The sequence below is a fragment of the Setaria italica genome, chromosome V, assembly GCF_000263155.2.
Source record: "Setaria italica strain Yugu1 chromosome V, Setaria_italica_v2.0, whole genome shotgun sequence".
NCBI classification, from domain to species: Eukaryota; Viridiplantae; Streptophyta; class Magnoliopsida; order Poales; family Poaceae; genus Setaria; species Setaria italica.
Window position 1 is genome coordinate 4,219,234 of NC_028454.1, and position 26,502 is coordinate 4,245,735.

The 26,502-nt window shown below is 44.5% G+C and overlaps 3 protein-coding genes and 1 pseudogene across 4 annotated transcripts; 2 read left to right on the forward strand and 2 right to left on the reverse strand.

Moving 5' to 3' along the window:
• Positions 1-228: 228 nt before the first annotated feature.
• On the forward strand, positions 229-2,093 carry LOC101757981 (annotated as a pseudogene).
• Positions 2,094-6,835: 4,742 nt separating this feature from the next.
• Positions 6,836-11,579, forward strand: LOC101758535 (hydroxymethylglutaryl-CoA lyase, mitochondrial). The gene is made up of 8 exons (XM_004967668.3): positions 6,836-7,302; positions 7,527-7,704; positions 7,903-8,082; positions 9,438-9,518; positions 9,614-9,777; positions 10,393-10,529; positions 10,933-11,048; positions 11,130-11,579. The coding sequence occupies exons 1-8, from the start codon at positions 7,061-7,063 to the stop codon at positions 11,376-11,378; spliced, it is 1,347 nt and encodes a 448-aa protein (XP_004967725.1). The 5' UTR covers positions 6,836-7,060; the 3' UTR covers positions 11,379-11,579.
• A 358-nt stretch (positions 11,580-11,937) lies between these two features.
• Positions 11,938-14,713, reverse strand: LOC101758939 (Holliday junction resolvase MOC1, chloroplastic). Of its 2 annotated transcripts, XM_004967670.3 has the most exons (6): positions 14,229-14,713; positions 14,041-14,146; positions 13,840-13,892; positions 13,328-13,459; positions 12,801-12,873; positions 11,991-12,452 (listed from the first exon to the last, which is right to left on the reverse strand). In XM_004967670.3, the coding sequence occupies exons 1-6, from the start codon at positions 14,649-14,651 to the stop codon at positions 12,352-12,354; spliced, it is 888 nt and encodes a 295-aa protein (XP_004967727.1). In that variant the 5' UTR covers positions 14,652-14,713; the 3' UTR covers positions 11,991-12,351. The 2 variants fall into 2 exon arrangements, with proteins under 2 accessions (XP_012701250.1, XP_004967727.1); XM_012845796.3 differs by lacking the exon at positions 12,801-12,873 and having other exon boundaries at positions 11,938-12,452.
• A 2,572-nt stretch (positions 14,714-17,285) lies between these two features.
• LOC101765173 lies at positions 17,286-19,327 on the reverse strand. The gene is made up of 6 exons (XM_012845896.1): positions 19,311-19,327; positions 19,106-19,210; positions 18,822-18,994; positions 18,343-18,734; positions 18,022-18,209; positions 17,286-17,952 (listed from the first exon to the last, which is right to left on the reverse strand). Exons 1-6 carry the CDS (start codon positions 19,325-19,327, stop codon positions 17,286-17,288), a joined length of 1,542 nt encoding a protein of 513 aa, XP_012701350.1.
• Positions 19,328-26,502: the final 7,175 nt, after the last annotated feature.

Genomic DNA, 26,502 nt, shown 5'->3' on the forward strand with positions numbered 1-26,502 from the left:
GAAGGGTCGGGGGAGAGGAAGGAGGCGAGGGAGGGGAGCGGGATGGAGGTGTAGTGGAAGCCGTAGAACGGGTTGGGGTCGACGTGGAGGACCGTCTTCCCGGCGACGGCGCAGGCGACGGCGAGGACGGACTCCGGGAGCCCTGTGCCATAGAGCACCACGTCGAACGAGGTGGGGTCGATGATGGGGTAGTCGTGCGCGGCCTCGGCAGCGGCGGCGGGCTGTGCCATGATATCTGAGGAGGACCTGGACCGCCCCTTTGTTGAGTTCCTTAACCAACATGGGCTTTCTCCCAAGATGAGAGTGTAAGGGTGTTCTGAATTGGCCAAGTATGCACTATTTTTAGTAATTATGTGGCTAAGATTAAGTCCTTTGTGGTGTTTGCAGGGTTGTGCTGCATGCAATTGCCATGGCAGATTATGATCAAGATGGTCCTGAGCCTTCTGAGAATTTAATTACGACGAGGGAGGGAATCAAGACCATTGCTCTGCACTCCTCATCAATTGGGAGGTCAGTTGGCTTGCCTGAACCTTTTCTTGTTCACTTTGGAAAGCCATATATATTCTATTATGTAAATGCCTTGTTGATTAATCCGTATTTTATTTAGCTTTAGAGAATATATGTGGCCTGGCATGTGGAATCTTAAAAGCACTTAGCTGTGGTACTACAAGTCTACAATTTTACATCTTTCTTATGTTTTCAACCATACCAGGTTTGCTAATGCAGAGGGTGCTTTCATTTATCCTATGTATGGGCATGGTGAGCTGCCTCAAGCTTTCTGTCGCTGTGCTGCGGTTAAGGGTGCCCTATATGTAAGATGATCTTCATAATATATGTAGCAATGATTTTTACACTCTAGCTTTGGCTATTGTTTCTTTAGTCATGCGACTGTACCATGTTTTGTCCCTATGATCTGTAATTGGTAAGTTGCAATCTGATTGCTTATTGCTTCCCAAAACATTTAGGAATATTGATGTGCTAGACCTTGGGCTTGGCAACTCTCTGCTGGAATGGCATCCTGCACTTTATTTCTTCTTCCTTATAAGTAACTTGTGCCAATTCTGAGCAATCATATTTTGTGATTCAGGTGTTGCGGATGCCAGTGGCTGCACTTCTTATGGATGAGGTATGATGATAAACCAAGTTCTATACTGGTCATATTCTTGTTAACTTTTTCTTCCTGATGTTTTTCATACAGTGGACCATTTTGAAATCTATTTGAGCTATGTGTCATCTTTCATGCACAACTTCTGTTTTCATGTTTTTTTGTTACCAATTGGACTATACTCGGATATGTTTTGCAAATATAGTGTAAATATATCAATGATTATTTTCTTTATTTTGTTTGCATGGCAGAGGATGCATGCTGTACCTGTAGGGCTGCATTACCAATTCTTTGTTTTTTTACAATTTCGCCATTGCTAACATGAAATACTTTGCTTATTGGATCAGGAAAAGAAGCATTTTGTAGGTGCCAGATTGGCATCTGGTCAGGATATTTCTTGCAAATAGTTGATAATTGATCCTTCATACAAAATTCCTACCTTGGATGTTCCATCTGATGATTCAAATTCAAATTTTCCAAGAAGTGTTGCGAGGAGAATATGCATATTTAGCAAGTCTGTGAAATAGGGTTCATCAAATGTTCTGGTTGTTTTCCCTCCAAAGTGTAAGAAAAACTATTCTACGTGTGTTTCTGCTAGGTTTCCTTGATATAGCCATGGTGTTGTTGTTTCTCTTAGTTGACCCAGTTTCCACTATTGATTTAGCGCTAGAAGAGAAGCAGGTTGCAGCTGTTCGGCTTCTTCAATTGAGCAGCAATCTCGCAGTATGCCCTTCTGGAATGTAAGTTTTATATCCTATCATCATAGCATGCATCAATTGCAGTTTTCACATATACTTGTTATAGGTTTCTATCCCCAGGAATAACCACGTTCAAAATTGCCATATAATATAGGCAAGTAACTTACCTGCAAGCTAATCTCACAAATCTCACATGCAGGTTTATGGCATATCTGTCTACTCCCTGTACTGATGCCTCTGCCGGAAAGCAGTGCATCAAAAAAGCAATAGATGCTCTTTTCAGTCCACATCAAAAAAGCAATAGATGCTCTTTTCAGTCCACAGCCGCAGGATTCAGATGGCTCCGAAGGCCACCTTGAGTCAACCAGTGAAAGCACCGATGATATGCAGCCAACACTAATCTGGAGCTGTGTGTATGTTCAAGAGATCACACAGGTGAATTTCTTTTTGTTATCATTACGGACTGTATCCATGTCCATTTCAGCACTGGTAAACAAATTTGCTACATATATATATATATATATATATATATATATATGTTCTTTTTATTTAAAACATTCACTGTCCTGTGTTGCACCATCAGGGAACATCAACATTTGGTTCTTTATGGTCATGCTCCATGCCTGATGAAAACCTGGATTACAGGAACATACTGGAATCAACAAAAAAGGTAGTGCATCCTGGGATGTTGCTGTTTGTTTTCTGAGGCACTCATGTACCTGCACTGGCAAATAGTGAAACTTTTACTAGTCAGAATTGTTCCTGTCAGTATGAGATGGTTATTGAATACAACAATTGCATGTTCTTCATAATATACATCAAGAGTATGCTTTTTTTTATGACAGCTTTAGAATGGTTGATGCTTCATTTACATCACTAGCTCTGTCCTGATGAATTCTTTTATGCTTCTTCTTTTGCAGTTATTCGGAGATATCTATCCTGATGAAGAATTCTTGCCTAGAAATTCAGCTCCTGTACATGGCGATGATGACTCTGATTCCACGGAGTAAAACCATCTTTCTAGAGGTACACAAGTCTTTTTGCATATGCAACTTGTACTTGTGCAATACGTAGGAAGCTCTGCTATAGAAAACGAGTTGAACCAAATTAGGGTGAACAACCACTCTTCAAATGCACTGCAATACCGGCAGCCTAGAATCTCCATATAGTCTTGAAAACAAGGCCGTACCAAATGCAAAATAAAAAAGCTTAAATGCTTCTAAGAATCTGTTGTAGGAAACCATATATTTGAGCACTGAGTATTTCTTCCTATTCTGACAGGCTCTACCATTTGGCAGGAGAACATTGTCGTGGAATGGAGGTATGGACGTATATGTAACGATGACGGTGTTCCTTGGAGTTCAGAGTGCAAAAGAGCGTTGCAAGGGGAGCGTGTTGCCTTGATGAGCAGTTGTGCTAGATTTCAAGAGTGTAGGTGGCTTGCATAGGTGTACTGGTTATTGCAAGCCTTGCTGTATACAGGATGCTATACGGGATACATGTTGAACGCTTTGATATGGTTCTCCAATTTAAGTCGGTTGCACTAGCGTGGGGGAGAAAATGGATATTCATAGACTTTTTATTTCCCCTTGAGATAGTTAAACTGCTTACTAGAAACGTTCGTGGTGCGATGTGAATACTCTGCATTCCCATATCATCTCTCCTTGTTTTGAGTGTTTTTGGATGTTTTCGGGCAAACTTTTGGCATGTAAGTAGAGTCTTCCCCCCCTTTTTTGGAAAACTGGCAGGAGCGTTGCCATATCACGTAAGAAGAAAGAGTAGAACATGTTTTACATAGATTTGATTACATAAATAACAAAGTACTCTCACGCACAAAGTGAAAGACCTACTTAAACATTAAAATTGAAAAGATAGTGCAGTAAAGTCTTCCACATTGCACAACGGGTGGTACCCGGGTGGACGACATAGTTGGCCCGGCAGCTCAGCACGGAGCCTATTTTTTTTGCCCAGCCCTAGCCCGGCCTGGTACGTAACCCTTCGTGCTCGTGCTGGCTCGGCCCAATGGCTCGTGCCGGGCGTGGGCCGCCACCCGGCACGACGGGTGGCACGGTCGGACCTGCATATCAACAGTTGGTCCAATGTCGGCCCATATAGCCAACGGTTAGCAGCCCAGCCTAGCCAAGCGGCCCAGCGCCCCCCGGGGAGTCATATATAACTGCCCCTGGCGGCCGCTCCTCTCGGAAATCCTAGTCCCCACCCCCTCCCCTCTCACTGCACGCCCACACTCCCCGCAGTCCCTTTCCCTCTCGTTGCTGTCGTCGTCGCACCGCACTCCTGCCTCTCTGTCTCTCTCCCTCTTGTCTCTGGTGAGATCTCCGGGTCCTCCTCTCCTCCTCGGCTCCTCCTCCTACTCTCAGATCCTCGGCTCCTCCTCCGCGCCGTGGAGTGGCGGAGGTCTCACTCGCCACTGTTGACCATCATCCTCCCTCTACTAGCAGTATCCCCTCTCGGTCTCTTATCCTGTCGTCCTCTTCGGCTCCGGGCTCTGGTTGCACATGTAGAGTAACCCTAGATCCGGATGTTGTTCCCCTAGATCTAGGATTCTAGGGTGTTTTCTGTTCTGATCTCCTTCTTGCAAGTATCGTGCTCGTGCGAGGCCGCGCGCCGTTGTAGGACGGAGCTGTCGAGGTGACGCCAACGAGGTCAAGCCGGAGGGCTGCCGCACGAGGTCGTCGTGATGGATGAGAACTACACCATTGACGACGACCTCCGGGCTTGTGGGTTGCCAGGCGATGATGAGGACGACCTAGCTGCCAAAGCTGTAGCCATCTTCGGTAGCTCTCGTGCTCTGATCAATGTGGATGCCGGTGCTCCTGCTGGTGATGCTGCCGGAGGCGCGTCTACGACTCCGACGCCAGCTTCTACCCTATCTTCGACGCCGACTACCTCAACGGGCATCAGCGCCCATACGAAGGGTACCAAGCGGAGATCTTCTGCATGGAACAACTTCGAGGAGTTGTTCAGGAAGGCGCCAACGGTAAGAAGGTGAGATACGCTGCCAAGTGCCTTCACTGTTCGCCTTCACTGTTCTAATATTCTCACTGGTCGTTCTTGTCCTGAAACTGGGCATTTGCTCCGGCGCCAAAAGATGTGCTTGGCTAAAGCTAATCATTCTGCTCTAGTTCAGTCTCAACTTCAGTTCAATTCTAATGTAATTAGGAATATAAACCTGATGTTGCTCGTAAGGAGTTGTGTCGTTTAATTGCTAACTTGATCTACCTCTTGGTTTTGGTGAGACAGAGGCATTTGAGGAGTACATTCAGCGTGCTCACAATCCTTATTATGATAAAGTCTCTAGGCAAACCACTACTAGATATTTTACCAAGTACTTTGCTGAGCGTCGTGCTTCCCTGGTTGAATGTTTCAAGTCTTCTGTTTCTTCTGTTTGTGTAACTTCCGATATTTGGTCTGGCGATGCTAAGAAAAACTATCTTAGTATTGTTGCATATTTTGTTTCTGCTGATTGGGAATTAGAGAAGAGAGTCATTGCTCTTAGGCTAATTGATGTCAAACATTCTGGTGTTAACATTGCTGAACGTATTGAAGCTATTGTTTCTGAATTTAGTTTGAAGGATAAGATTTTCTGTAACACCTGATAATGCTTCTTCTAATACTTCTGCTATAGACGCACTCATTCCCAAATTCAGTAAGTACATGTACATGTACATGTTCTGTTCTATTTTTCTATTGAATTCCTTCTACTAGAGTAACATACTAAGGACTTGTTTGGCGCGGCTCCTGCCGGCTCCGGCTTCGGCACTGTGTGCCACTGTGACGGAGCCGTGGGAGCCATTCCATCCTAGCTCCATCGGCTCCTCCTGTCCCCTAGGCAAAAAATGATTGGAGCCGGAGTTCCTTTTTCACTTCTACATGAGAAAACAGTAACGCACAGTGCAGCAGGAGCCGAAGCCATTCCACATGGAGCCACGCCAAACGCGCCCTAACATGATTAATGTACTTGCTAGGCCTGCCCTACCAATGCCAGCTGATCAAGAGCAAGCTACTGGAGTCATGAGGTGTGACCTGTGGAGTTTGGAAGACTACTGTTCTAGTGTCTTAAGTTATCTTGTGCTTTTATGATCATGTGATGTAATAACTTGAACAATTAAAATTATTTTCTAAGCTGGGCTGTACTCTTTTTTCCTTCCTAAGGTTTTCTCATGAGGTTTAAGTTTTTACCTAGGAAGGTTTTTAATAAGGCAACCAACAATGTTGAATTAGTAACACCTCTATCTATGTATTTCTGTCATTCTGTTTGAAATGTGAATGTGTTATGTCTTTATGTGATGAACTCCGAATGTGTGATGAACTGTCATTCTGTTTGAAATGTGAATGTGTTATGTTTTTGTGTGATGAACTCCGAATGTGTGATGAGCTGTGTATGTGACTGAGTTGAATTGATTTTTACATCTAAGTTCAATGTTGAATTTGAAGTTGGTGAAGGATTTTTTTTAATCCACGAGCCACGAGCACGACACGTGAATTCGGCCGTGCTTTGCGAGCTGGCCTGGTAGGAAAACCGGTATGAAAAAGATATTGCTCGCTCATACTTGAATCGTCGGTGCAGCCCGTGGACCATAGCATGACATGTTACCTCCGTCGTGCCGGGCGAGGCACGGGAGTTTCGTGCCCGAGCCCTGCCCGTGCCGTGCCGTGCGGCACGGATGGACAACTACAGTGGTCGAGTCTAGTTTATCGGTCATTTTGCCTGCAATTTGTTTGTTGTGTTTGAAAAAGTTACCTGCCGGTACTAAATACACCGTCACCTCTACTAATGCCGTGCCAGACTCACATAGGATCGGAAATTAAGCGTGCCCGATAAACATGGGCGCCTCGTCGATCAGTAGCACGGGGTTTGCTCGAAGAAGAATTCTAGAACGGCACGGGACACGGGAGCATGGGACTGACAAGGATCATCTCCTTATCTTGCCCACCTAGCTGGATTCCACGTCAGTAACGGTCCCTAGTTCCCACTTCCCACCCACCTTGTTTTCCAAAAAAAAAAGAAAAAGAAAAAAAAAAGCTCGGACTCGCGCGAGACGGGAGCCGAGAGCCCAAAGCCCCGACGCAACCCCAGCTGCTGCTCCTTCCCTCGCTTCCTTCCCATTCCCCCGCGTTGAAAGCTCCTTGCCCCGTCGGCTGCCGCTCCGTCCCTCGATCCCGCACTCCAGGCCGCCGATCGGTATGGCGCGCTGAGCCCCCGTGCGCGCGCGCGTCTCGGCGGCCGGCGGGCACGATGCTGGCGGCGTCCGCCAGGGTCTGCTCTAGGCTCGCTTCTCCGCACGCCTCCTCGCCCGCCGGTGCTGCTGCTGCTGCTACAGCGGCGGCGGCGCTGGCGAGCTCCCCCGTGCTGGGATCCGGGATGAGCGCGCTCGAGAGGCAGCCCGCTCCTCCGGGCGCCGGGTTCGGCGACACGGGGAGGGGTCCCGCGGCCGACGACCCGCCACCGCGGCACTGCACCTCGTCGGGCGAATCGAGGTGAGCATCAGAACCGCGAGCTCGGGTTTGGGTAGCGGCATTGGTTAATCCCATGACCGGGGACCTCAATTGTTAGCAACTACTATGACGATTGATTGGTTGTCTCCCTTGCTTGGAATTGTGATTGCTCAACAAGGGAACTCCTAACTCGCATCCTGCACGGATGAAATGTCCAGTACTTTCCCAGGATTATGTCTTTTACTTCTACCTTCTGTTTATGATAGGGAAGGATATCAGTTGAGTAGAGTGCCATATCAAAGGCATCCGATGCTAGATCGGGGCACAGTGACTGCTGGATCAAACCATCATGTTTCTGCCGCAAGCTGTTCCTCACAGTATCATCAGAGTTACAGATATTTTTCATCCTCTTCTGATCAACAGAGGATATGGGCTGGAAACAAGGTGTGTTCATGTATCCATATCCATGTAGTAGTTTGCTTACCATTCCCATTTCGTAGGCTTTTCAAGATCATTTGACTAGTATTTTATGATACTCATTTAAAACAACTTAAATGTGGTTAACATGAGATTTCCAATCATCATTGTGGATGTTTGAGATCTGACAGTACGGTTACTGAAGTATAAGTCTATGTTTTCCAGCATATATGTGATCTGCCAAGGTGTGTAAAAATTGTCGAAGTTGGGCCACGAGATGGACTTCAAAATGAAAAAGACATTGTACCAACACCTGTAAAGGTTGAGCTTATACGGAGATTGGCTGCCTCCGGGTTACCAGTTGTTGAGGCAACTAGTTTTGTATCTCCAAAATGGGTACCACAGGTATGTAGCTTTATAAAATATCTGGAGATTGCACTGATAAGCCATCTGGACTCTTAACTGTCCAGATGTTATAATACTGTCATGTATCTTCCAAGTATTAAAAAAAATTTTCCTCCTAAAATAGATTAGTATAGTGTATTTTTGTCTCTTATGAGTAGAAAGTGAGGAAGTGGTGAGATCATCCACATCAGAACAGCCATTTGGATTTGGTTCTAACTTGTTTACATTTTCTATATGAGCTGGTGCATAACCTTACTCTTTGATTGGAGCATCTCCATGGAAATTTGTTAGTTATACAAAACTGATTCTTTCCTGTGTCACCAGAAGATTGCTGCAATATGATGGTTAGTCTGGGAATTTGTGGATCCTTGGTAGGATGTGCCACAACCTTAAGGTTGAGTAGAATGTGTGATGTTAAATCATGTTATTAGAAGCAGTTGTTATGGTGGATCCATTTGAACGAACTTTATCTGTTTCAAATGTGTATTGATTGATTCTGCATATGCTATGTTCCTGGGTATTAGTACTGTTGCCTGGGGACAGTAATGCTGATATTAATTCGAGTTTCCAATAAAATGAACCCATGACAATAGAATCATGGATACTTGCATACTTTTAAAGGAACTATCTAAATAGGAATTAGTGCAAAGATGATGCACAAGCTCTGAAAAGTTTTCCTGAACATAAGAATAGTTACAAGTGTGGCCTTGACTGTCGGAGTATAAGTAAATTGCCCACATCTCCCCATCAGCTTAAGCTTTTGGGTGGAACTGGTTGGTGCATGCAACTCAATATGGTACCAGGGCCAGAGGTCTTGAGTTCGAATCCTGGTGGCGTGATTAAATAAAATAATTGCAGCCAACTCCAATCTCCACGTATGCGGCATGAGGGAGCCTACATGTGAGGGGGAGTGTTGGAGTATAAGTGAATTTCCCACCTCTCCCCATCAGCTTAAGCTTTTGGGTTGAACTGGTTGGTGCATGCAACTCAATATGGTATTAGGACCAGAGGTCTCAAGTTCAAATCGTGGCGGACGCGATTAAGTAAAACAAAACAAATAGTTTCACTGAACCCTGGAGGAAACTCTCGAAATTAATTACCAGGCATTACATATGCAATATATCACATAAAAGATGGAAGTGGATCTCTTGATAGTACTCTGCTAAACTTGATTCATCATTCTTTTCATATTTACAAACATTGATGTTTTATGTAAAATTGCTTGTTTACTTCATAATTTCTTTTACTTAGGCCTTATTTCATTAATTTTTACCTTTCTATTGCTTGGCCATTAGTTTAATGTTTGTTATGTATTTACTAGTAATTTTTTCATAATATGATGTTTGTTGTTGTAGCTAGCTGATGCAAAGAATGTCATGGAAGCAGTTCGGAATATTGAGGGTGTGCGTCTTCCTGTATTGACCCCAAACCTTAAGGTGAACTATGTGGATTCAGCTGGCTGTTTTTTATGACATATTCTACACTTGCCTCATTCAATATTCAGTTCTTTATATTTGTCATCACCCATCAGGGATTTGAGGCTGCTATTGCAGCAGGGGCAAAAGAAATTGCAATATTTGCATCAGCTTCTGAAGGATTTTCCAAGTCAAACATAAACTGCACAATCAAAGAGAGCCTTGCGCGTTATAATGATGTCGCTCTTGCTGCAAAAGAGAGAGAAATTCCTGTCCGAGGGTGAGCTCTTTTCTTTTGTGCAACATCAAGTTTCATTGTTCATTGTAGCAAAATCTCAGGGTATGTTTGTATAAAGTAATTAAACTCCAGTGGTTCATATACTCTGTTGAAACTGCAACCAGTATGCTGGCTACATTCAAATATTTTCTGGCTGCTAACAAATGTTAAATAATAGGTTATGGTGCCCTCCATAAGAGTTAGTCCATTTTCTAAACCAATAGTAAACAATAACTTGAGAGGTGGAGCTAATTGATAGAACTATCTCCTGCTTAGAAGAGACAATGGGCTTGTGCCATGTTATTCAGCGGTTAGCACTGTGACACCTTCAATCTAGCTAGCTTGAGTAACTCATGATTTAAATCATTACTTCCAGTTTTTCTCATTTGTACTGACCTGCCTTCGGTAATGCTTACCATTTTTGTTGGTGTTATTTTCTTGCTTTCATTGCCAGTTTTGTGGCCTAGTCTTATGCACATGTTAAAATGATCATGAGAAAATCTTGATGAACTTAGTAGCTTGTAGTAGTATTCACAATTAACAGGTCACTATAATTAGGGATTGCTGGACATGTGGACAGTGCTAAAGTTTATGTTTCTCTATTTGCTGAGAATGTAGGTATGTTTCTTGTGTGGTTGGATGCCCAGTAGATGGACCAGTACCACCGTCAAACGTAGCTTATGTAGCAAAAGAGCTTTATGACATGGGCTGCTATGAGGTTTCACTTGGTGATACTATTGGAGTAGGTACCCCAGGTGACGTACATTACATTTGCAACCACCCTCTGCCCCCTCCCTTTTTCTTGTGTTTCTGAGAGAAATCCATATGATAGCTTATAAGGTAACACTCTTTATAGGGCTTGGAGATGCTTATACATATGACAACTTTATGTTTTTTTAAGACAAACAAGATTTTTTTCCTGCATAATGCTAATCTGTTTCAATAAAGTTTAAACTAACCAGGGCCTATTACACTTTCAAATATGGACCCGTTTATACTATATAGACCATATCACTTGGAAAAAGATAACTGTAAACCATGAGGCACATGTAAACCCCAATCTTCTCTTTATACCATATCATGCTTGATTATTTTGCTTGATTGCCCTTTCTCCATCTGCACAGACCTGATGTGTTTCAGCTTGTTCCGTCTATCCAGGCACCGTGGTTCCAATGCTTGAGGCCACCATGTCCGCGGTTCCTGTGGAGAAACTTGCTGTCCATTTCCACGATACCTACGGCCAATCGCTCTCAAATATCCTCATCTCTCTCCAGGTAACACGCATTTGAAACACCGAACGTATCATCGCAAGCTAAAGTGACTCTGTGATCAAGCGTGCCCTCTTCTCAAATCAGATGGGGATCAGCGTCGTGGACTCCTCCGTCGCCGGCCTCGGCGGCTGCCCTTATGCGAAGGGCGCGTCGGGAAACGTGGCGACCGAGGATGTTGTGTACATGCTCAACGGGCTGGGGATCAAAATGGGTGTAGACCTGGGAAAGGTGATGGCAGCCGGCGAGTTCATCTGCAAGCATCTGGGGCGCCAGTCTGGTTCCAAGGCAGCGACCGCACTGAGCAAGGTTACTGCAAATGCGTCGAAACTCTGAGGCTTAGAAATTTACCATGATCCACTATCGCAGGTAACAGCTGTAAAATGGGCCCGAGATTGTGAAATAAGCAATGCTGTTCTGTCATGAGGTGTCTGTTCAAGACAACAAATAAATACTACAGCAATGCTATTCTGCCATTAGAGGTGGCACATTTCTAGCCATCTTCATCTGGCTAAATAAGCACAAGATTGCGAGTCACGTAAGGGGGTGTTTGGTTCCACGGATTAAAGTTGAGTTTCCTGTCACATCGAATATTTAGATACTAATTAGGAGGATCAAATATGAACTAATTATAAAATCAATTGCACAGATGAAGGTTAATTCGTGAGACAAATCTATTAAGCTTAAATAGTCCATGATTTGACAATGTGATGCTATAGTAAATATGTGCTAATCATGAATTAATTAGGTTTAATAGATTTGTCTCACGAATTAGCCTCCATCTGTGTAATTGATTTTGTAATTAGTCTATATTTAATACTCCTAATTAGTATCTAAACATTCAATACGACAGGGACTAAAACTTTAGTTCGTGGAATCAAACCCCCCTTAAGTCTACTAAAACGACCAAATGTAGGGCCACTTTTTACCAGAAAGACCACAACAACCTCAGCAAACGGTAGCGAAGCTTTGGTTCCTTTTCAACTTGGAATAGGTACATGTTAAAAAAAAAGTTCTTGAAGATTACAACAGTCTCAGCAAACGGTTGCGAAGCTTTGGTTCCTTCTCAACTTGGAATAGGTACATGTTAAAAAAAACGTTCATGTCTCATCTGCGCTAGCCTGTTACGCTCAAAATACAATGAGAAATATCCAATGCTTTCCACAAAAGTTGAATGGGTCAGCTACGATCTCTGTTGCAGTTCTGCAGGCACACAGTGCACTCAAACCTCAATAAGTTATGTACTTGATGGAACCCCCTACGCAACAATTTGTTTGCAGTGCCATCAATATGAAAAATGGCCAGTCAATCAGCAATCAACATCAATGTCAAGTTGGGGTTTGCTGAACTTCCCTGATGGTAGCACAAGGCCTTTCCCATAGGCTGCTAACAGAAGAGCCTCCGCTCGCCCTGCGTAAGAATGACAGAAGCATCACCAAGCTGAGGCAAAACATGCAAGTAAATTGCAATCTACTCTCGATGAGTCCTTTAATAGAACGCATCAAGCTAAAACTAGCAAATGCTACACAGTAGTAAAAAGCTTCTAAACTCATTTCTGGTGCATAAATTCCAAGCTAAAGCTAGCTAACCATACCCAATGAAAAAAGCTTCTAAAACTCATCTCTGGTGCATAAATCCACACGGCCCAACATGTTGCAAAACTAGCTAATATGCACTGCAAACTAGAATTAGCATAATAGATTGGCCCCCAGATGCCAAAACTACTGGATAAGCTGTTGACACTAGTAAGATGTGTACCATGATGTTTTTTCAACTTCAGGGATAGAGCTTTGTCAGGGAACAAAATGGATGCAGCTTGTCTGCTATTATCCTGTAAGAAATTATGCATTAGAAACACAATAGGACTATGTTAGATCTGGTGAACTGGTAGAACATAAGAATGATGCTGGCAACAAGTGATTATTTCAGATGCAGGACAGGGAAATTTTTGGATATTAATTAAAAAATCTCATTAGTTACAATTACATGCTTGTTGTGTCTGTCATCAATGCATATCACTGCAGCAAAACCCATTGATTTCCACCAAAGTTTTAGCTTATCCCATAACCAGGTTTGCAAATTCATCTACCATTTTTTTTATTCTTTTAAGTAGACATCTTACTCTTCAATCTTACTGTCTTACTGACATCAATAGGGCAGACAAAAGTATTGTGTTGACATTTGGGCACTAATGTTGAGCTCTAATTAACAAACAAGCAAATTTTATACAATGTAAATGAGTGGCATAAAGCCACTGTATGCTCCACTTAACATGAGTCACAGACCTTTGGCGATTCACTTCGTGATAGCCCAAAGTAAGCTTTCCATGTCTGTGATGCAACTGGAACAACTGAAAACCCCGATGACACTAGAGAAGCAATCCACAAGCCATATGAAAAACCTGTACTCCACCATCCCTGTATATCAGAAAACAATAGAAGGAAGATTTATTTAAAAGATTCTGTAACAGCTAAAAACATTGGCAATACACGAAATTTAAATATTCGATCAGTATGAACCAGGTGTAACTAATTCCATTGTCCAGTGCATATATGCTAGGACAAATCAGAAAGATGAGATACCAAAATATCAAGGGCAGAATTTAGTGTTGCACAAGTGTAGGATAGTAATAAGACATGTTAGTGAGCACTATCAATGCTCAAACTACTCTCATATGCACTACCTGACAGCATAATATCGCTCCAAAAACCAACACAGAGAAAATTGATGTGCTAGTTACAGCTATCTTGCAAATAAGGACGTTTAGTGCATGTTATTTGGGAGACAAGAAACAGACCAGCTTTCCATCAGTTGGAAATGGACTAGACTTCTCAATGTATGCCGTAGTTCCTTCAAAATGACAGAAAAATATTTCATCAGAAAACAGCTCTACCTTCCACATCATATGTATTGAAGAAGAATGTGATCGCCAATTCACTGCAACTATCTAGTCTTCAGAGTGGCAATGCAGTTATTTGTGCTCCACATACACAATTACCGGGAGGTGCATCGAGACCGCGAAGCAGCTGGATGATGGACTTGGTGTCAAGGCGCTTCCGGATGACCTTCGACACCACAATGTGCACGAGCGGGTTGTCGAACACCTGCAGGATGCCAATGTATGCTCAACAACGCTCGCGCCGTACACACAAGCTAAGCCTATTCCAGCATGGCGGCCGGCCAAACCTGAGAGGAGCCGTCGGGCGAGAGGACGGCGATGGCACCGCCGGTGTCGGGATCCACCCCAATCGCCCACCCGTTGGGGGCGGCGCCAGCGCCGGAGCTGTCGTCGGCCGGGAGAAGCGAGAGGGAGGCGAGCCAGGGGTCCCGGGGCTCGGCCTCCAACAGGAGCTTCGCCCGGGCCTTGGCACCCGCGCGGGACCTCGGGGTACGAGTGGTCGCAGCGGGAGCGGGAGCGGGCGCGCGCCGGCAGCGGCAGCGGCGGGGGCGGAAGGGCGGGGAGAAGAAGGACGCGGCGGCGGTGGACCAGTGCGGCGCGGAACGGCGGAGGGCGGCCGCGCGGAGCGCGTTCATGGGGTCCTGGGCGGCGGCTGGCGCAGTGGCGGCAGTGGCCGATGCAGCTCCAGCCGCCGCGGCGGCAGCTGCCATAAGTCGAAAGGCTGCGGCCGGTTGGGAGGAAGAGTGTTTTGCTTGTTTCGCCGCGGGGGATAAGGAAGGCCTCGGGCGGGATATCTACATATTTACCACCGTTGCAAATGGCACTCATTCATTTACCATTTTTACGGGAGCTTTTACATTTTTACCATCACGAACGAAACGAAGCAACAGATTTGCCACTTTTAGTAACGTGGCATGCCACGTCCCCGCGACAGCGTATAAAAGGGGTGCCAAAAGACCTGTGTGCCCTCGCCCTTCTCCTCCGTTAACCTCCCGATAACAGACCCGACGCCATCCATCTCCCCTTCCCCATCTCCACTTCTCCCTCAGGCCTCCCTCCTCCCTGTCTCCCCAACGACAAACCCTAGGTCAGAGCGGCGGTGGCGACGGCCATCCATCTTCGCTTCCCTATCTCCCTCGTTCCCCATTTTCTCTTCTTCCTCCCTGCGTTGCTCATCCTCCTAGGACCGAGACCACACCCGTTGCTCGTCCCTTCTTTCCCCATCCGCCACGTGCAAGCCATATCACAGGTTGGAGCGTCGTCAAGTGTGAGGAGGCTGGTTGTAGATGCCCTTGTCGGTGAGAAGACATGCTTACCTTTGATCCAGTGCCCTTTGTGCCGTAGGGCACGGGTAGTTGAGTGGCGCACACAGCAAGATTCGGTGAACTACGGTCGGATCTATATAAAATGTCCAAGGAATGAAAGATGGGTGAGTTTGATTTCGGTTTTTTTGTTTCGGCATTTGCATTTGGTGTTGGATTCATTTTCTTGACTTGATGTTCAGATTGCAGATAAATGTGAGTACTATAGGTCAGATTGCAGATAAATGTGAGTACTATAGGTGGCAAAGATTTTATTTCAAAGATTTGGTTGATGCTAAGGTGATTGAAGTGCTTCATTGGCAAGTTGATGACCAAGTTGATGAACAAGAAGATGAATCCATGGAGCGTGCAGAGAGGGCAGTTGCAAGTGTGAAGTTTGAGAAGGAAGCCATGGAGGCCAAGCTGGATAAAATGATGAATGCCTTGCTGCTATTGACCGTGTTGCTTGTAGGATTTATGGGTGTTGTTGTTGGAAACATGTTGAAGTAAAAGTAACATTTGTGTTCCACTTATGGTATATCTGTTGTAGTCAATAATGTATTGTGTCTTGGTGTAATGAATGAACTATCATTTTTGTTTTTGGATCCCTTTGTTGATTGCTGAATTTCATGGGATATTTACATATTTCACAGATAAATGTCACAACCATCATGCATACTTAATGTCAAACAGACAAACTTCATGGCCAACATAAATTGTTCATGACCAAACACACAGAAGCATAATTCATGGCCAAACATATAGTTCATGGCCAAACACACAGACATTGTTCATCCCACAACAAACATAATTCATGGCTAGCACACAGGTTCATGGCCTAACAAACAAAAGTCACACACAGACAGGTTAAACATTTTTAGGCGTCTTCTTGACTTTGGTCGCCAGCACCTTGCTTGGGGTCATCTTCTTTGCAACTTTTGGTGCTGATGGTGCTGCCACCACTTCTAATGGTACAGGTTCAAAATCAGCTGCTTCTTCACCAGCTGGGTCTTGTGGTGCCTTCAAAGCAAGTCTCCTGTACAATGCAATAGACTCAGTACACATATTTTTGAAAATGTTGTTGTGCAGCTTCAGTACCAACCTCTTAGTCCTTGATGTTGATGCTTCAAAATGTTGTTGTGCTTGAGCTGCAGCTTCAGCTTCTTCCCTAGCTGCAGCTTCAGCTGCTTTCCTTGCTGATGCTGCTTCAATTGCTTCAGCTTCTTCCCTAGCTGCTGCAGCTCTTGTCCTTGGTGTCCTGGGTGTTGGAACTTGGACTGATTCAGCAGAAGTGTCATTCTTAGCCTTCTTCCTTCCTGGCTTCACTGCTGCTTTCTTGGTCCTCTTCCTGTAAAACAAGATCATTAGAAGTCATGGCAATATTAGAGCACACTGAAATGATTGGCTTAGTACATACCTTTTCTTGGTCCCAGTGAGCCCACAGTGCCTACTGCCCTTCCTGTGACCCTTTTCACCACAGGCAGCACATATGGATTGCCTAGTAGGCTTACCTGACCTCTCCAAGCAAGAGGGAATTCTGTTCTTCCTCTGCTTACCAATGCCTCTCTTCTTCCCTATAGGTGGCAACAGTTTGAACTCCTTTGCAACATCAGGCCATTGATTCCTATCTGTGATGTTAGGCCACCCAGCATCATATGCTTGTCTAAATCTTTGCACAGAATATGCCATGTCCACAAACTTATCATAATTTGACTGCCTCACAGTGGTTATTACAGCCAATGCATGGGGGCAAGGCTTGCCAGTAACCTGCCATTCTTTGCATGTACAGCTCTGTTCATTTAGATAGACCACATGTCTTCTTACTTCCTCATCCTTGTATATCTCAATGACCTCAGCTTGATGTGGAAGTCCTTTGGTGACTTTTAAGTGTCCTATCCCCTTTGAGGTAGCATTAAGTTGATGAACCACAGCAGTGAGAATAACTCCATTCAAAGCTCTTCCAATCCTCTTTCTCCTTTCAAACATGACCACACCTTTCTCTCTTATAGCATCTACCATGCAGTGTAGTGGCAGATCCTTGAATTATTTGATCCATGCATTCCAAGACTCAGCCAAATTGTTGAGGATGTAGTCACATTTGATGTCTGAAGAGAACTTGGATCTGGCCCACAAGAGATTATGGTGCTCATCTAACCATTTTCCTACTTCAGGGCTAGCTTCCAAGACTTTACTCATAAAATAATTGTGCTTGGCAACTGAGTAAGTTGTTGCAACAGGCCACATGTTTTCAGCATACACATTTCCTGTGAACTTCTTCTTCATGTTTTCCATCAAGTGCCTGAAACATTCCCTCTGTTCAGCCCATGGGAAAACATGCTTCATAGCAGATTCTAGGCCCTTGCAAGCATTAGTACAAATAGCCATTCTTGGAAGTACCCCAATGGCCTTGCCTAACTGCTCCATGAACCAAATCCTATTTTCCTTGGTCTCTGAATCAAAAAAACCAAAGGCCAAAGGGAACATCCAATTATGGCCATCTAAAGCTAAGGCTGCAGGCATATGTCCATTCCACTGCCCATTCAAAGCTGTGGAATCTATACTAATGTAAGGTTTGCACCCATACAAAAATCCATCTATACTATCTCTGAAAGCACAAAAAAATCCGTTGAAATGGTGCTTCTCTCCAATTTTGACAGTATCTATCTCAACTACACTACCAGGCTGCCTCAACTCAACTTCTGCCTTAAACCTATACAACCAATCAAATGAATCATCCCACTTACCAAATAATTTATTAGCTGCTCTCTGCCTACCATACCAAACTGTCTGGTAGTTCATCTTAATTTTGTACTTGTCCTCCAATGCTTCCTTCACATCTGCAACACCCATTCCAAGCTTCCTCTTGAGCAAAGGTATGGCCCTCTCAGCAACCCATGCTTGATTGGCCATTTTGCCCACCACTCTGCTTCTTGAAGCACACTTATGAATTGCATTGTTTATTTGGACCTGCAGGACATCAAGATTTGTCAGCTCAAGATCAAACAAATAGTAAAGTTAAGTTAGTAAAATTATTACAACACATGTAAGTTAGTAAATGTACCCTGACACAACCATCAACTTTTGTTCTAGCTCTAATTACCCATGGACACCATTTAGCCAAGCAATGCCCCCTGAATCTTTCTTTGTTTGACTTTTCAGTTCTCAGCTCAAACTCATTGACTATAGCATGCTGTCTAACTGCCAATTTAAAATCTACCATGTTAGGATAGATTGTGCCCACCCTCATGTCTGGGTTGTCCCTATCCCACTCAAGTATTGGCTCTGAAGGTTCATTGTCATCAACATTAATTCCATCCTCATGCATCTCTTCTTGTACGTCAGGAGGAATGTCAGGGATAGAACCTTCTTCTTCTTCTGCTGCTGCTTGTGCTGCTGCTTGAGCTGCTGCCTCATCTGTTGCTTTGAAGCCCATTGCCTCATAAACCATGTCCTCATCAGTCAGAACATAAGCTTCACCATCTTGTTGAGTGTCTGGTAGTATTGTCAATGTACTCCAATCAACAAATTATGGTTGGGCTTGCTCATGCTGTGCTGGAGATGTACAACTTTCACTTGCACCTTCATTTGTTACTCCAGAAATGCCTACTGACCCTGCACAACTGTTAACATTCTGGTACCCTTCATTCCATCTGTCCACAACTTCTACACTAACATTTTCTACTCCAACATTCCATCTGTGCTTAATCATTGACTTAAAATGCTCATTTTTCCTAACCTTCCAATCAGCTTCACTGTCAACATCCACAGACCACACTGAAATTGTCTGACTAGATCCCTAGTATATCTTGCTAGCCGTTTCAACAACAAAACTATCCAGATTATAGCCACTGCATCTATCAAACCACAGCACATGTTCTTGTTCATCAATTTGTACAATACCAGACTCCGCAAATGCCTTATACTTTTCAACCTTAACCACTATTCTAAATGCATTACCAGGATCAATCCTGGTATAATAATGAAAATAAGAAAATACGAAGTTAGAAACATCCAACTCCTCCGAGGCAGACACTACACTCAATGAAGAGGGGATGGTTTGCGGCTTACCAGGGAGGAGGCTCCATTGTTGACCCGCTGCGCATGGAGACCACGGAGATGGGGAACGGGGGAGATAGGGAAGGGGAGATGGATGGCCGCCGGTGCCGGCACTACCACCGCCGCTCTAACCTAGGGTTTGTCGTCAGGGAGGCAGGGAGGAGGGAGGCCTGGGGGAGAAGGGGAGATGGGGAAGGGGAGATGGATGGCGTTGGGTCTGTTAGTGGGAGGTTAACAGAGGAGAAAGGCGAGGGCACATAGGTCTTTTGGCACCCCTTTCACACGCTGTCGCGGGGACGTGGCGTGCCACATCAGCAAAAGTGGCAAATCTGTTGCTTCGTTTCGTTCGTGAAGGCAAAAACTTAGAAGCTCCGGTAAAAGTGGCAAATGAAGGAGTGCCATTTGCAACGGTGGCAAATATGTAAATATCCCGCGTCAGGCTGGCACGAGACTTCCACGGGACGGAGTGGCGGACAAGACGAGCGGAATTGCTCACTTATTTTTCATTTTTTTTCTATTGATTTTCTTAAATTCTTTATACCATTTCTCTCAAACTTAGTTTTTTTTTCTGAGAATTTAGTCTCTATTGTTGGACCTAGAGGTGTTTGGAAGGGGTGTTAAAGTTTAACACCCCCAATTTCATGAACACACCAAGAGGGTGTTAAACTTGTTAAAAGTGGTCCTCTATTGCACTTATTCCCTGGTTGCTCCTCTCTCTCTTCTTCGCTGCCCCCTTCTTCCTCCCGTATCGCCCCATCGCGTCTGTCCCACCGCCAGCTCCTCCTGTTGGGATACGAGGTAGGCTACACTAGCGCAATTCAAAATCTACCGCTTATAACCAGGAAGAACTGCCGTATAAGGATCACGGGATTACCACTCGACGCACTACTGGTGCGGAAGATGTAGATATGTGTCGATGCAGTGAAGACGATCACGTAGTCGTACGTGATCGATCAACGTAGTCGTACGTAGTCGATCACGTCCAGCAGCTCCTCAGCAGCTCGTCCACGTGCAGCAAGATCGCCTCCGGTACCGCGGCTCGTCGTCGGCTCGTCGTGGCTCGTCAGCGGCTCGTCGGCGGCTCGTCCAAGTGATGCAGGCGCAACACCTCCAAGGTATCCACACGTGCAGGGAGGAAGCGTCGCAAGCCGGACTGCTAGATCCGCGAGTTGCAACAGGCGAGGGCGTGGGAGGCGCGGCAGGTGTGTTTCGCCAAAAAAGGTGTAAACCCTAGGGCGCCCCCACCCCTCTATTTATAGAGGTTCCTGACGGGCCTCTGGATCCGAGGCCCATTAGTACTTCTAAACCTAATCCAACTCGGATCAGATCCGAATTGGGCTTCCAGCCCCTTAAGTGTGTGACCCTATGGGTTCGGATACGCATAGACATGGCCCGAGTACTCCTACTCGGCCCAATAGTCGGTAGCGGCCTCTAGCAAGACGTGCCAACTCCTATACGCACACGAAGATCATATCAGACGAACCATCACAACATAATATACATGCTATTCCCTTTGCCTCACGATATTTGGTCTAGCTTCAAGCCGACCGCTCTTTCTCGATCCTGTGATTCGGAATCCCTTTGTAGGTTAACTCTTAACCGTACGTAGCATGGCCATGTATTTTCGGATCCGATCACTCGAGGGGCCTAGAGATATCACTCTCAATCAGAGAGGGGCAAATCCCATCTTGATTGACCATGTCTCATAGCATGCTTCTTGACAAACCCGAAAACTATCTTTATAACTACCCTGTTACGGCGTAGCGTTTGATAGCCCCTAAGTAGGTCGATCCACATCTAGAATACACGCGACAATCTCAGGTCTAAGGACAAAGCGTATATGTTGTTTTAAAAAGAGAACTACTTCTCGTGTTGGGTCAGTCCTACCACATGTCTCCACATGTGTCCACATTATTAGTTCAACATCTCCATGTCCATGACTTGTGAAACATAGTCATCAACTAATACATGTGCTAGTCTAATATTCATGTGTGTCCTCACATGAACTCCGACTAGGGACAACTTTAGAATAACCATACAAGTAAAGAGTTTCACATACAATTCACATAATTGTAAATCAATTCAAGTAGCCTTTAATGGATATTCAATGAACACAATATACAAATCATGGATACAAATGGAATATCATCATCTCTATGATTGCCTCTAGGGCATACCTCCAACAGTCTCCCACTTGCACTAGAGTCAATCTAGAAGGTACCTAATACCCATAGCTCTTACATGCGCATCATGCTTAGCCTGCGGGAGTGGTTTTGTCAACGGATCAGAAATATTCAGATCCGTGTGTATTTTGCATATCTTGATCTCACCCCGGTTAACGAAGTCTTGAATGAGATGAAATCGCCGCATTACGTGTTTGTTCTTCTGGTGGTTCCTTGGCTTCTTTGCTTGCGCAATTGCCCCATTATTATCACAGTAGAGATTCAATGGGCTGGACGCATTCGGGAACACACCAAGCTCAATGAGGAAATTCCTTATCCAAACACCTTCCTTCGCGGCTTCCGAAGCCGCGATGTACTCGGCTTCTGTCGTAGAATCGGCCACCGTCTCCTGCTTGGAACTCTTCCAACTAACAGCACCACCATTCAGTGTGAACACAAATCCTGATTGTGACTTTGAATCATCTCTGTCGGTTTGGAAACTAGCATCGGTGTAACCTGTTACAACGAGCTCCTCCTCACCTCCATAGACGAGGAACATATCTTTAGTCCTTCTCAAGTACTTAAGAATGTTTTTCACCGCTGTCCAGTGACTCTCACCTGGATCAGATTGGTGTCTGCTTGTCATACTTAGCGCATATGAAACATCTGGGCGAGTACTTATCATTGCATACATGATAGATCCAATAGCCGAGGCATATGACACTCTACTCATGCGATCCCGCTCATTAGCAGTCGAAGGACACTGAGTCTTGCTGAGATGTATGCCATGTGACATAGGCAAGAACCCTTTCTTTGCCTCTTCCATGCTGAACCGCTTCAACACTTTGTCAATGTAAGTATCTTGGCTTAAACCTATAAGCCTTCTTGATCTATCTCTATAGATCTTAATGCCCAGAATATATGCCGCTTCCCCTAAGTCCTTCATCGAAAAACTATTTTTCAGTGAAGTCTTTACGGACTCAAGTATAGGAATGTTATTTCCAATCAGTAATATGTCATCCACATATAAGATTAGAAATACTACAGAGCTCCCACTAACCTTCTTGTAAACACAAGACTCTTCTTCGTTCTTGGTGAAGTCAAACCCTTTGACCACTTCATCAAAACGAATGTTCCAACTCCTAGATGATTGCTTCAATCCATAAATGGATCTCTGAAGTTTGCATACCTTTCCAGCATTTTTCGGATCGACAAAACCCTCGGGCTGTATCATATACACGTCCTCAGTTAGGTTTCCATTCAGGAAAGCTGTCTTGACATCCATCTGCCATATCTCATAATCGAAATATGCAGCTATAGCTAGAATAATCCGAATGGACTTAAGCATCACTACGGGCGAGAAGGTCTCGTCGTAGTCAACTCCTTGAACTTGTCGAAAACCTTTTGCGACAAGTCGTGCTTTATAGATGTGAACATTTCCATCCATGTCCTTTTTCTTCTTATAGATCCATTTGCACTCTATGGCTTTAACACCATCAGGCGGGTCAACCAGGTTCCAAACTTGATTGTCTCCCATGGACTCTATTTCGGATTGCATGGCATTCTGCCATTTTTCGGAGTCTGGGTCCATCATTGCTTCTGCATATGTCGCAGGCTCATCATTGTCCAACAATAATATTTCCCGCATTTCGCGGAGCCTTACCGACCTTCGTGGTTGTGGCGGTGCTTCTCTTGCCATGGGTATCTCAACTTGTTCTGCTACGTTAGCATCACTCATTGATTCTTGCCCGATCGGCTCATCTTGAACTTCTTCAAGATGCACTGTCTTTCCACTCTTTTCTCCTTTGAGAAACTCTTTCTCTAGGAAAACCCCGTTCCGAGCGACAAACACTTTGCCTTCTGATCGGTTGTAGAAATAATATCCCAAAGTTTCCTTTGGATATCCCACGAAAATGCACTTATCCGACTTGGGTGTGATCTTGTCTGACTGAAGTCGCTTGACAAACACTTCACATCCCCAAATCTTTAGAAAAGACAAACTAGGAACCTTTCCAGTCCACATCTCATATGGTGTCTTAACTACGGATTTAGATGGTACCCTATTAAGTGTGAAAGCTGCTGTTTCTAGAGCGTATCCCCAAAATGACAACGGTAGGTCCGACTGGCTCATCATTGATCGAACCATGTTTAACAAAGTTCGATTACGTCGCTCGGACACACCGTTTCTTTGAGGTGTTCTAGGCGGCGTAAGTTGTGGAACAATTCCGCAACTCTTTAGATGATTGCTAAACTCGTGGCTCAAATACTCGCCTCCACGATCAGATCGTAAGGCCTTAATTTTCTTATCACGCTGATTTTCAACTTCATTCTGAAATTCCTTGAACTTTTCAAAGGTTTCAGACTTGTGCCTCATCAAGTAGACATAGCCATATCTACTAAAATCATCAGTGAAAGTTATGAAGTATTGGAATCCTCCTCTAGCCGTCGTGCTCATTGGTCCGCATACATCACTATGTACGAGTTCCAACAAGTCTACTGCTCTCTCGGAAATCCTGTGAAAGACGTCTTGGTCATCTTGCCTAGCAAGCAAGCCTCACATGTCTCGTATGATTCAAAATCAAACGAAGTTAGAAGTCCATCAGAATGGAGCTTCTTCATGCGCTTATTACTTATATGACCCAAACGACAATGCCACAAGTAGGTAGGACTCAAATCATTAGGCCGAGGCCTTTTAGCACTTACATTACAGACAGGTGAACCATCAAGATTTAAAACAAATAATCCATTCACAATGGGTGCAAAAGCCATAAACATATTATTCTTAGAGATCACACAACCATTGTTTTCACTCGCAAATGAATAACCATCCTTCATCAAGCATGAAGGAGACAAAATGTTTCGACTTAAACTAGGAACAAAATAACAATTATTCAACTCCATAATAAATCCTGACAGGAGGTGGAGTTGCATCGTCCCGACGGTCAAAGCAGCAACTCTTGCATTATTGCCCACGTGGAAATCAACTTCTCCTCTTTCCACGCTTCTACTTCTTATCATTCCCTACATCGAATTGCAAATATGAGTAACCGATCCGGTATCAAATACCCAAGAATTAATAATTGTATCAGCGAGAAATATGTTATCTATAACATTAACAACAAGCGTACCTGAGGGAGAAGTACTCTTACTTCCGCCATTCTTCAAGGAAGCTAGGTACTGCTTGCAGTTTCTCTTCCAGTGACCAAGTTCATGACAGTAAAATCACTCTTTGTCTGGAGCAGGTACAGGTCTAGCTTTAACCTTGGGCGGTGGGTTTGGCTTGGACGTTCCAGCTTTGCCCTTCTTCTTCCAAGAATTGCCCTTCTTCTTAAAGCTAGGCTTGTTCTGTATCGCCATCACATGGCTGGTACTAGTGCTTTTTTCTTGATGTCAGCCTCTGCTGTTTTAAGCATGCCACACAGCTCATTCAGACCCTTCTCCGTCCCATGCATATGGTAGTTCGAGATGAAGTTCCCATAGCTAGGCGGAAGAGACGAAAGAATGAAATCAGTGGCCAACTCTTGGCCCAGTGGGAAGCCTAGCTTCTCCAACCGTTGAGTGTAACCAACCATCTTGATTACGTGTGGTCCTACTGCTGCGCCTTCTGCTAGCTTGCTCTCAACAAAGGCCTTAGACACATGGAACCTTTCAGTCCTGGCCTGTGTTTGGAACATGTCTCTAAGCGCCACGATCATATCGTGCGCCTCATGGTTTGTTTCGAACTGCATCTGCAGGTCGGGTTCCATGCAAGCAAGCATAAGGCAGCTTACTTCGAGGTTAGCATCACATGCTTTCTTGTAAGCATTCTTAGCAGCAGCGGGTGCATTATCAGCAGGTTCTTCTGGTAGTGGGTTGTCTAGAACATCTTCCTTTTTCTCAGCCCTGAGAACAATTCTCAGGTTGTGGATCCAATCCGAGTAATTTGTTCCATTCAACTTGTCCTTCTCAAGGACCGAACGCAAAGCAAACGGTGTAGTGCTGCTAGGTGCCATTTAATCTACAACAAAGTAATGCAAAATACACTAAGACAAACGTATCCATGATAGAGCAAATCATATTAAACTATTTTAACAGAATCTACTCCCACTAAAATCAATATCCCTCTATTGAAACTTAGTGATTCAGGATCCACAACTAACAAGTCCACTAGTGAGCTTTAGCATCACCGCTAGCAAACAAGGTAGATCGGTAAGAAACTTTTGCTAATCATATCACATATGACTCCTGTTGTTGGGTGACATCCCCATGTCTCGGCACCCAACCGTTATGCCCCAAGGTCCTTAACCGTTAAGATGACCTCGTTAAGCAAACCAACCCTTATGCGTGTAAGTGTCCGACACAAACCCGTCTAGTTAAGGAAAACTAGTGCTACCCTAATTTCATAGACTCACCACTAATTGTACAAGACATGGGACGGTGCAAGTTTTAGTTGGGAGGGCATACTAACTTAAAATTTGCGAGGGATCGTTCTACTTCTAACATCACAGCATGCAGAAAGTAAAACATAAACAGAATAGCATTCACACAGTTGTAACACAGTATGGCCCGTTTTCATATGGTGATCTCCATCTCCATAGAACCTGTTCACCATGGTGATCTCCATCTCCATGTTCCATGTGCGCCATCCTCCTGGTGATGAGTCCTCCAAGAACTAGAGCATGCTATTACGCCTAATAGCTAGTAAAGAATCTAGTAATGAAGATTACATAGTTGCTTGGATCATCACAGATTGGTACGCAGACCATTAAATACAATAAAGTGACAACACATATGGCTCCTGCCGTGTTGCCGTACGCGCGACACGCAGGTCACGAATGAGTTACACACATGCATCACATACACAAGGGGGCCATACTGATCACAAGATACATACATACATCCTGCAAAACAGAGTTAGGCGCCCTAACATTCCAAACTTCGGAGGCCCGAAACTCCATCTTCCAAGCTGAATTTGGGAAATCTAATTTCGCCGAAAACGGCAAAGCCGTTGAATTTCATGTGTAACTTTTTCTGTAGATCAATTTTCATATAAAAATCGCCCC

Coding starts and splice junctions, on each gene's coding strand:
- LOC101758535 (XM_004967668.3), top strand. CDS start 7,061: ATGCTGGCGGCGTCCGCCAGGGTCTGCTCTAGGCTCGCTTCTCCGCAC. Junction 10,530..10,932: donor TATTGGAGTAGGTACCCCAG/GTGACGTACATT, acceptor CCGTCTATCCAG/GCACCGTGGTTCCAATGCTT. Junction 11,049..11,129: donor ATATCCTCATCTCTCTCCAG/GTAACACGCATT, acceptor TTCTCAAATCAG/ATGGGGATCAGCGTCGTGGA.
- LOC101765173 (XM_012845896.1), bottom strand. Junction 18,210..18,342: donor TGGCTAAATGGTGTCCATGG/GTAATTAGAGCT, acceptor GATGTCCTGCAG/GTCCAAATAAACAATGCAAT. Junction 17,953..18,021: donor ATGAACTACCAGACAGTTTG/GTATGGTAGGCA, acceptor TTGGTTGTATAG/GTTTAAGGCAGAAGTTGAGT.
- LOC101758939 (XM_004967670.3), bottom strand. CDS start 14,651: ATGGCAGCTGCCGCCGCGGCGGCTGGAGCTGCATCGGCCACTGCCGCC. Junction 14,147..14,228: donor CGCCCGACGGCTCCTCTCAG/GTTTGGCCGGCC, acceptor GGCATCCTGCAG/GTGTTCGACAACCCGCTCGT. Junction 12,874..13,327: donor CACGAAGTGAATCGCCAAAG/GTCTGTGACTCA, acceptor AATTTCTTACAG/GATAATAGCAGACAAGCTGC.